This window comes from Sinocyclocheilus grahami, unplaced genomic scaffold (genome assembly GCF_001515645.1).
Source record: "Sinocyclocheilus grahami isolate Dianchi unplaced genomic scaffold, SAMN03320097.WGS_v1.1 scaffold84.1, whole genome shotgun sequence".
Classification (NCBI taxonomy): domain Eukaryota; kingdom Metazoa; phylum Chordata; class Actinopteri; order Cypriniformes; family Cyprinidae; genus Sinocyclocheilus; species Sinocyclocheilus grahami.
In genome coordinates, this window is record NW_015505263.1 from 2,216,563 (window position 1) to 2,227,704 (window position 11,142).

At 36.9% G+C, this 11,142-nt stretch overlaps 2 protein-coding genes across 2 annotated transcripts in view; one reads left to right on the top strand and one right to left on the bottom strand.

Annotated features, from left to right (window-relative positions):
* The window catches only part of LOC107586653 (histone-lysine N-methyltransferase SMYD3-like), a 44,423-nt gene extending 38,525 nt beyond the window's left edge, over nt 1-5,898 (bottom strand). Inside the window, exon 1 of the mRNA XM_016274106.1 lies at nt 5,657-5,898. Coding sequence (XP_016129592.1) covers nt 5,657-5,820 — 164 coding nt within the window. The 5' untranslated portion in view covers nt 5,821-5,898. The remainder of the gene's footprint in view (nt 1-5,656) is intronic.
* A 296-nt stretch (nt 5,899-6,194) lies between these two features.
* The window catches only part of tfb2m (transcription factor B2, mitochondrial), a 7,181-nt gene continuing 2,233 nt past the window's right edge, over nt 6,195-11,142 (top strand). Inside the window, exons 1-7 of the mRNA XM_016274045.1 lie at nt 6,195-6,299; nt 6,851-7,316; nt 7,395-7,486; nt 9,823-9,976; nt 10,072-10,220; nt 10,330-10,419; nt 10,542-10,604. Of these exons, the coding sequence (XP_016129531.1) occupies nt 6,872-7,316; nt 7,395-7,486; nt 9,823-9,976; nt 10,072-10,220; nt 10,330-10,419; nt 10,542-10,604 (993 nt within the window). The 5' untranslated portion in view covers nt 6,195-6,299; nt 6,851-6,871. The remainder of the gene's footprint in view (nt 6,300-6,850; nt 7,317-7,394; nt 7,487-9,822; nt 9,977-10,071; nt 10,221-10,329; nt 10,420-10,541; nt 10,605-11,142) is intronic.

An 11,142-nucleotide genomic window follows, 5' to 3' on the forward strand; every position in this document is an offset into this window, starting at 1 on the left:
CATAGCACGTCAGCTGTCTTAACCGCGGCTTGTGTACTGCATCATCACTGTGTCTGTCACGCAACTCTGTTGCCCTTTCGAGCTTGAACTGATGGTAAAACTAACGACATTATTAACTGTCTTGATATTTACTTTGAAAGCTGAAGCTCGCGATTATGGTAAGGGGCGTTGCATTTCCGACACGTGCTTGTGGTGTTCTGCCAATCACAATGCACTGGGTCAGCTGGCCAATCAGTGCAGACTGCGCTTGTCGGAAGGAGGGACTTTGTAGAAAACTAAGCGTTTGAGAGAGGCGGGGCATAGAGGACCTACAATAATGTACAGTATTTGAAAAATAATGTGTTTTTGAACATTAAAGCATGTCAACATATTCTGTTACACCAAATACACAAAATAATGATCTTTAAAATAGCATCATATGACCCCTTTAAGTCATTTTGAATAATGCATTTTTAAGAAATACACAGGAATAGAAATACATGTAAAATATCATATAAACAAATGATGTAAAAAGATAACGATCAACAATATTTTTACTATTTAATAATATTTAAAATGTTAAACACTGAAATATATATAACAATATATTAACATACTTATTACAGTTATATTAATATACTACCTATTCAAAATTCTCTACATACAAATATAAGTATGACAAAAAAATACAATTAAATTTAATACAATTGACATTATTTTTTATAATAATTTTGAAAATTATATTTAAAAATATGTAATATACATTCATATATAATATTATTTAATGAACATTTAATGGTAATATTTTGAGTATTTTACATTTTTGAAAGAAAAAAAGAAAGAAAAAAAAAACATATATATATATATATATATATATATATACACACACGTTTATGCAAATTTAATAAATATAATACGTTACATAATACATAATACGTTTCATGTTTTATATTTAAGTCATTTTGAATAATGCCTATTTAAGAAATACACAGGAATAGAAATTCATGTAAAATATCATATAAACAAATATAAGTATGACAAAAATAAAATTCAATTGACATTATTTTTATAGTAATTTAGAAAATTATATTTAAAAATATGTAAAATACATTCATATATAATATTATTTAATGAACACTTAATGGTAATATTTGGAGTATTTTACATTTTTGAAAAATATATAGACATAAATATATAAATATGTTTATTAGAATTATATGAAAACGCTAAATATGGTAAAATTAAGAAATCATTTATTTTACATAATATTATTTTGAATATTGCATTTTTTTTATTTGTAAAAAAAAAGTTAATCTTGTTACTAACTTATTTTCATGGTATATTTTTGAATATCGTAGTAGTAGCATCTGATATCATCATCTGTAAAGAGTTAAAGTGCTCATTTCTGAACGTATTGTAAAAGAAGTTCTTTGAGCTCTGCGACAGCACAAGCATCTTTGGGTTTATTCAGAGCAGCAGTCAGGGACCATTACAATACAGAGCTCTTCTGAGCGGATTATTAACGTTCTGTTTCCATGGCGTTTCTTTTCATCCCCAGTGTTCTCCATGCAGACGGCTCTCTATAGACGAGCCAGGTTATCAGCAGGACTGAAGCACTAATCCCCGGCCAGAAATGACTGTCTTCCGAGCCTGTTTGTCTGCTTTTTCCCCTCCCTCTCAAGTGGAAAGATCCACTCCACAAGGTCACGCTCAGAAAAGCATTGAGCGGGAGTCAGGAAAATGACATACCTGAAATATGATGAACAGCCGCCCCGACCAGCCAAACGGCAAAAAGCAGATGGCAATTAATACCTAGACAGGGAACGGATGAATAAAAGAGAGCAGGAGGAGGGCGAGAACCAGAAAAAGGGCGAGAATGGATACATTAGGGTGCGTGTGTTTACTCAACTCCAGAACATGACACTAAAAACAAGTGCACGGGAGAATTAGTGTAACCTCGTTTAAAAATATTTTAAGAAATAAAGTAGGCCTACTTAAATTACCTGTGAGAAATATTTGATGTTCTGTGACAGACACTTTGGAGTCAAAGCACACAGTCTGAAACTAATGAAGCCTCTAACTACCACAGACAGGCATCTTTTAGACAGCGATTTCTATGTTTGACACATCTGTGAACTTGAAATATCTATAATGTGCTTTACACCAATTCCCAAAAAAAAAAGAAGCATTTGCTGAAAATGTATCCTCAGGCCATCCAAGATGTAGAGGAGTTTGTTTCTTCATCTGAACAAATTTGGAGAAATGTATCATTGTACATCAGCTGATCACCAATGGATCCTCTGCAGTGAATGGGTGCCGTCAGAATGAGAGTCCAAACAGCTGATAAAAACATCACAATAATCCACAGGTAATCCAGTCCATCAATTAAAGACGTGTGATGTGAAAAGCTGTGTGTTTGCAAGAAACAAATCCATAATTAAGAAGTTTTTAAACTTCAAACGGTTGATTCTAGCTAAAATACGAGTCCTTTATCCGTAATATTGCTTAGTCTCATCTAAATCAGGACAGAAATATGCACAGATCAAGCACTGTTTATAGGCGAAAACATTCCGAAACTGTTCTTAACAAATATGTTGGTAGATTTTGATGTGAAAGAACAACAGGCAATGGACTTTTTCCACTGTTTTTCTAGAATAGTCTGGTAATTTGGCCAGAAGTCATGGTTTGATGTTAAAATGCCTTAATGATGAATTTGTTTCTTACAATCAAGCAGGGTTTCACAAGATGTCATTTGATGGGCTGGAGTCATGTGGATTATTGTGATGTTTTTATCAGCTGTTTGGACTCTCATTCTGACGGCACCCATTCACTGCAGAGGATCCATTGGTGAGCAAGTGATGTGATGCTACATCTCTTCAAATCTGTTCTGATGAAGAAACAAACTCATCTACATCTTAGATGGCCTGAGAGCGAGCGAATTTGGGTGAACTTTTCCTTTAAACATTACTAAAAATTTTACTTTTCTAAGGGATTGTATTCACAGCTTTCAGTCACAGAGGATGATAAAACACGTAGAAAAATACAATGGACTTACATCCAAAGAGGGACCTGATCAGTATCTAGTGATCATCAAACAGAGTCTTGAGGGTGGACTCTTTTGACTTAAGAGAATAAAAATAGCCTAGTAAACACCAGAATACCCTAGTAGTAGCCATATATTATAACATTTACATTTATGCAGAACCATTTTGGGTTCCAGAAAAAACCTTCGAGTAAATGGTTTTTAAAAGACAAATTTTTTTTCTTAATGTGAAGAACATTTTAATCACCTAAAGAACTTTTTTTCCGCAATAAAATAACCTTTTCTGCAATGGTAAGGTTCTTCATGGAACCACAGATGCCAATTTTCACTCAGTTCACTGGAATACAGAAACGATCTCAACATTTATGCACTGTCTCTGGCTGCTGAGGTCTACTGTATGATTTTCTCGACACACACCGTGCAGGAGTATTTGTGAGCTCTGAGAGTTTTGTAGACTCTAATCAAGTGTCAGGAATGATCAGGCTACAGAGAGGGCATGAAAAGCTGGTGTGAATTAAATCACAGCACATCTGCTCGAAACGTCAATCTCATTACAGCATCATCCTACACACGCTTTTCGCTCGGCGAGAGGAAAAATTACACTCTGAAAATGAAAATACAGTACGTGTCTGAAATGAATAGCAATGAAGACAACAAACAAGCCAAGACCGCCAGATCACGAGAAGAAACCTTTAACAAAATGACTTATGACAGTGACACTTCGGAAGTTGATGAAAACTCTCTCAACAGATGCTCTCAACAACAAACCTTGGTTTTCTGATGTGCAACATAGAAAAGTGAGGCTTATATTTGAATTTGGTCTGTATTTGAATAGAAATTTGGAGCAGATTAATGCTTAACTGCTCTGTCAGTGTTGGTGCAACTTGAGTAAACTGGTGAATTAGTTCTGACTCCGAGGTAATTGGTTTCTGTGAACTTCACTGAATGTATATGTACTCCCTAGGGCTAGGCCATGTTACAATACAGATGCAGTGCAATCATCAAAAAAAAAATAGTATGTCATATAGTCCGCACTATGCAATAACAAAAAATCCAAACGGAAGCAAGCTATATATTTAGACAGCCATAAGTTAAGACTATGATATTTTATATATATATATATATAAATAAAATATCTAACTTTTCATATTTTTCCATAAACATATTTAAACTACCATGACTTGAGTATATAAACAGTATATGCATGTGCTTTAGGGCTGCAAAACGATTAATCACAATTAATCACATTCAAAATAAAAGTTTATGTTTACATACTATATACTGTGTATATTTATTATGTGTATATAAATACACACATATATGTATATATTTTTTTTAATGTGTATATATATTTATATTGTATATAAATATATATACAGTATGTTTTATATAAATCCTTAATATATACACAATACATGTATGTGTGTGTATTTATATATATATAATAAATATACACAGTACAAGCATATAGTATGTAAACAAAGCTTTATTTTGAATGAGATTAGTCGCGATTCAGTGTTTTGCAGGTTTTGGTGAATGCAATGTATATTTTATATTTCTTTAAAGAATTATCTATATTTAGACTGTCATGAGTTAAGAATATCTACAGTATACATGCGGTTTATATCAAATCTTATGTAAAGCCATCTTAACTAAAATTCATGATCATCAAGTCAAAAGTATAAAAACATATACCACTGCTAATATGAATTCTGCATAATCAAACTGAAATGGAAGGTCAAAATAAGCAAAATATCTATATTCTCTCTCTTTCTCTCTATGTATTACACACGGCAGAGGAATAGTATGCTGTTCTGAACATACAGTGGTGTGAAAAAGTGTTGGCCCCCTTCCTGATTTCTTATTTTTTTGCATGTTTGTCACACTTTAATGTTTCAGATCATCAAACAAATTTAAATATTAGTAAAAGATAACACAAGTAAACACAACATGCAGTTTTTAAATGAAGGTTTTTATTATTAAGTGAAAACAAAATCCAAAACTACATGGCCCTGTGTGAAGAAGTGTTTGCCCCCCTGTTAAAACTGCCCCAATTTTGTATTAATTAATCCCCAAAAAAAACATGCTAAAACAGATGAATCCATCCTGTCAATTAGCACGGAGGGTCGAGATGTGCTAAAACTGCCTTCACTAAAAGTAAAGTTTAGCAATTTAAAAGCAGTTTAGGGGTATTTTATTCTTATCTAAAAGAGGTGTAAAGTCTTTATACTATAGATTATTTTATTTTAGGTAGCCAATGTAAACAGCACTCTAATGTCGGACAACAGGTCGTGTAAAATAACATCAGAGAAAGCGCAACAGCGCCCCCTAGAGACCACACTCAGAAGTGTCATGCATAACGCGTGCATTTTTTCCTGCATCAGTTTATATGAAAGCTCTGAATCCAGTCAACATACAAACTCATTTCATATCACAAAAACATAGGTAAAACGACAGAAGAGAAGATAAGCATGCAAATAAAATCAAAGAGGCACCACTGCACGTTCAAAAACATGTATTAGCATGATATATTGTCCAAAACAAACATTGCAGGCTATATATATCCAAAAATATACATAGCAGCACCATGGTACTTTCCTGTAATATATTTAAGCACGAAATATGCTTTCTTACCTCTTGAGACAGCTTTGGCAGGCAGTTTTCAAGAAATCCTTGGCTATGCAGAATGCATACGGCTCGCATGAATGAATCACCTCACCGGCTTTGAGTTCACGCAGAGCACGCAAACCATTTCCTTTAGCCTCACTGACAAACCTCTCCATATTCACAGCCATCATATCACAGCAATATCATCACTCGAATTCAGCGTCCATGTGCCGACATACAGTTCATACACATTATGAACGCCCTGTTTGTATTCGTGACTGTCAACTTGACACGGCACTGCGCAGGTTATTAAAAAGCCGAAGCTCACTACAACACATTTCACCACGTATCAGATCTTTTCATAATTACTTATATATGTATAAATAGTTTATATTGAGACGAATGCTTGCTGCACATAATAATATTAGAATAACAGAAAAACAAGTAATAGAATAATAATAGCAATACATCCCAGAATGCGCAAAACTGACGCACTCTTGATCAGCATAGCATTTTGGCGAGTCGCGGCAACATGACGTACGTTGTGCGCAGCACCAATAGGATTGCGGAACAATCGGGTCAACAACATGCGGGCTTCAATGTCACAGACGCGCGTGCTGCGCAGCTTTCAGTAATGTAGGTCCCGTGGACAAGAACCATATTATTTGAGGTTAGTTTGGGTTCAAATTATCTATAAATGTGTAGCCAACAATCTGCATGTGTTTATTTTATCAGGAGAGACTGATAGTTAACGAGTAACGTTACGTTTGGGACAGAGTTATAGTAGGCTACGTAATGTGATGAATTTATGCCAAGGTCCAAATGTGCATTTATTGATGCATTAAGCATGTATTGATGCTTATCTAGTCATTTACATCTGTTACAAATTGCTCGTTGTGATTACAATCTATAGCAAATTATTGTATTGGATTTGTTTATGGAAATCCATATGTCAAAAGGTTTTGGAAGCCTGTGTAGTTCTGTATGTTATGAATTTGCCTATAATGCATATTATAAACAATATATTCATATTATATAATGCATGTTATATAAAACGCATAGGGTTTCATTTTCAAGCCGCGTAAAGAAACTTTAAAATGTTTTATGTATTGGGCAAAATGCAGTTTATATATATATATAATGCAACAAATTTACAGTAAAAAAAATAATAATTGGTGAGGTTTGGATTTGCTATTTTAATTGCATATTATATGATTTCAGGCTTCAAGCTTGTTGGTCATCATGGCAGCGTGTGGAGGATGTAGGTTCTTTGTCCTGACTTTAAGAACTCTATGTGGAACATCAAGATCTGCATCACCCTGCGTTCTGCCTTTAACTAAACACAGGTCTTTGTCCACCTCTGTGAGAACTTACTCTCTAGACCCATTCCCCTCTGGGTCAAGGAAGAGTCCGGCTCAGTTGGGCAAACCAGAGCGAATTTCTCCATCCTCAGGAGGCGTTCAGAGGAACCTCTCTGCTGTCGCCGTGCCCCTGCAGGGTCAGTTTCGCCCCCTCTGCCGGTACGATCCTTTAGATTTGGGCGATGTGGATGAGAACACACAGAAAGCGCTGGCCTGTAAACACCTGAGACGGTTCATCGTAGACCCTTCCCTCGCACGAATCGTGACCGACCACCTCGCTGGAGACATCGATGATGGGAAAGCTGTTATATTTGAGTGTAACCCAGGTGTGTGTTCCTCAACTAATAATTTAATGCTGTCAGTATTTGTAAAAATATTAATTTGGGTTTTGTCTCTGTCCGCAGGTCCTGGGGTGTTGACACGCGCTCTGCTGAACCGTGGGGCTCAAAGAGTAGTTGCCCTGGAAAGTGATACAAACTTCCTTACTGAGCTGAAGGTAGACATCCGAAATGATCTAATCTCATTCTGCTCACTGTCAGCTTTTATTTCCCTTATAAATAACCTAGAGGTGGGCAATATGGCAAAAATATCAAAGCACAGTATTTTTCAGGCAGGATGACAATCCAGTCTTATCACAATTCTTTTTTTTTATGTTGATTTTTAGACTATTTTGCAAGTTAATTAACTTATTTTCCTATTATGTTCCCTGTTTCCCCTACTGAATTAAGTAAATATATTTTGGATTGTTATTAAAACTACAACAATTATTCAGAACTCACCCTGAGGCCACCCAAGATGTAGATGAGTTTGTTCTTCATCAGAACAGATTTGGAGAAATTTAGCATTCCATCACTTGCTCACCAATGGATCCTCTGCAGTGAATGGGTGCCGTCAGAATGAGAGTCCAAACAGCTGATAAAAACATCACGATAATCGACATGACCCCAGTCCGTCTTTGTCCACCTCTGTGAGAACTTACTCTCTAGACCCATTCCCCTCTGGGTCAAGGAAGAGTCCGGCTCAGTTGGGCAAACCAGAGCGAATTTCTCCATCCTCAGGAGGCGTTCAGAGGAACCTCTCTGCTGTCGCCGTGCCCCTGCAGGGTCAGTTTCGCCCCCTCTGCCGGTACGATCCTTTAGATTTGGGCGATGTGGATGAGAACACACAGAAAGCGCTGGCCTGTAAACACCTGAGACGGTTCATCGTAGACCCTTCCCTCGCACGAATCGTGACCGACCACCTCGCTGGAGACATCGATGATGGGAAAGCTGTTATATTTGAGTGTAACCCAGGTGTGTGTTCCTCAACTAATAATTTAATGCTGTCAGTATTTGTAAAAATATTAATTTGGGTTTTGTCTCTGTCCGCAGGTCCTGGGGTGTTGACACGCGCTCTGCTGAACCGTGGGGCTCAAAGAGTAGTTGCTCTGGAAAGTGATACAAACTTCCTTACTGAGCTGAAGGTAGACATCCGAAATGATCTAATCTCATTCTGCTCACTGTCAGCTTTTATTTCCCTAATAAATAACCTAGAGGTGGGCAATATGGCAAAAATATCAAAGCACAGTATTTTTCAGGCAGGATGACAATCCAGTCTTATCACAATTCTTTGTATTTGTAAAAATATTAATTTGGGTTTTGTCTCTGTCCGCAGGTCCTGGGGTGTTGACACGCGCTCTGCTGAACCGTGGGGCTCAAAGAGTAGTTGCTCTGGAAAGTGATACAAACTTCCTTACTGAGCTGAAGGTAGACATCCGAAATGATCTAATCTCATTCTGCTCACTGTCAGCTTTTATTTCCCTAATAAATAACCTAGAGGTGGGCAATATGGCAAAAATATCAAAGCACAGTATTTTTCAGGCAGGATGACAATTCCAGTCTTATCACAATTCTTTTTTTTTATGTTGATTTTTAGACTATTTTGCAAGTTAATTAACTTATTTTCCTATTATGTTCCCTGTTTCCCCTACTGAATTAAGTAAATATATTTTGGATTGTTATTAAAACTACAACAATTATTCAGAACTCACCCTGAGGCCACCCAAGATGTAGATGAGTTTGTTCTTCATCAGAACAGATTTGGAGAAATTTAGCATTCCATCACTTGCTCACCAATGGATCCTCTGCAGTGAATGGGTGCCGTCAGAATGAGAGTCCAAACAGCTGATAAAAACATCACGATAATCGACATGACCCCAGTCCACCAATTAACATCTCAGGAAGTAAAAAGCTTAATGTTTGTTTAAATAAGAAGTTTTAACTTCAAACTGTTGCTTCCACTTAAAATAGTTAACTGTCCGTAATACTGCTTTCTCCAGTGAAAAAGTCATCTCATGACACAGATTAAGTGTTGTTTACTAGAGGAAGCATTATTATGGATTATTAACTGGTATTTTGACCAGAAGAAATGGTTTAAAAACATCTTAATGATGGATCTGTTTCTTACGAACATGCAGCTTTTCATTTCGCAAGACATTGTTTTTAAAAGCTATTTGAACTCTCATTCTGACGGCACCCATTCACTGCAGAGGATCCATTGGTGAACAAATTACACAATGCTAAATTTATCCAGATTTTTTTCTGACGAATAAACAAACTCGTCTTCTACATCTTGGATGGCCTGAGGGAGAGTACATTTTCAGCAGATTTTCATTTTTGGGTGAACTATTCCTTTAAGACCTAATGCACTGATCCAATATACTGACACGCATCCAGTCTCCTCCCAACTGTTCACCTTTACTTGATTATTATGGAGAAAATCAATGTCAATGTAACCGCGTTAGATATTAATCAAAAAACAGCACACCTCTAAAATAACCTTTGATCTTAAAAGGACCTGGAGGACAAACTGGAAGGGCAGCTGGATGTGGTTCATTGTGACTTCTTCAAACTGGATCCCATCGGCCACGGCAGCATGAAACCTCCCGCCATGTACTCAGAGAAGCTCTTCTCTGACCTCGCCATCTCTGAGGTTCCTTGGTCAGCAGGTTAGTGCCCTGAACATTCAGATTATTGTGAAAGGGCAGAAAGAAGGAAAATAGTGGAGTAAATGTTTTTTTATTTCTTTCCATTTCTTGAGCAGATGTCCCAGTCAAAATTGTGGGGATCTTCACACAAAGAAATGAGAAGAACATACTGTGGAAGCTGATTTACAACCTGTTTGAGCGCCGCTCCATTTTCCGCTACGGACGTGTGGAGTTGATCATGTTCATCAGCCAGAAAGAATACACGGTGAGTTTGCATGGCTCCAATCTACGGGAACGTTTAAGCTATATAAGTAGCAGGGGTTTGAGCTTTCAAGCTGGATCCAAGTATGAATTATGATTTATTTCTCTTTCAGAAACTAGTGACCCGTCCAAGAGATTATAAGAACTACCAAGCTTTCAGTGTTCTCTGGCAGATGGCCTGTGATATTGAGTTACTGCATGAGGTGAGACACTCTTATCATTATTTATGCATTATTGTTACCTTTTTCTGGGAATAATGATCAATTAATGATTGGTGTGTTTGTGCATGTACTGTTTTTGTGAATTTCTGCTTCTTCATTACCAGGAGCCATTGTCATCCTTTCTAACTGTATCCAAGAAGACTGGAAGGCCCTCCTCAAAGAACACTGTAAGTATTGGCACACGAGTACTATCACTTTAAGATTCAGCATCTGTTAAAGGGTTAGTTCTCCCAAAAATGAAAATTCTATCATTAATTACTCACCCTCGTGTTGTCCCAAACCCGTAAGACCTTCGTTCATCTTCGGAACACAATTTAAGATATTTTGGATGAAATCTGAGGGCTCTCTGACCCTCCCATAGACAGCAAGGTAACTACCACGTTCAAGGTCCAGAAAAGTACCAAGATGATCGACAAAGTAGTCTGTGTGTCATCAGTGGTTCAACTGTAAAATTACGAAGCTACGAGAATACTTTTTTTTGCGCAAAGAAAACAAAAATAACGACTTTATTAGACATTTTCGTCTCTACTGCGTCACTTGTGGATGCGCGTTCACGACAGTATCATGACGCGAGCGTGTGGCGGCGCCGGCACTGACCCAGATCCGGCTTGATGACAGACGTTATTAACGTTTTTTTTGTGTGCAAAAAAGTATCTCGTAGCTTCGTAACTTTACAGTTGAACCACTGATGTCACACGGACTACT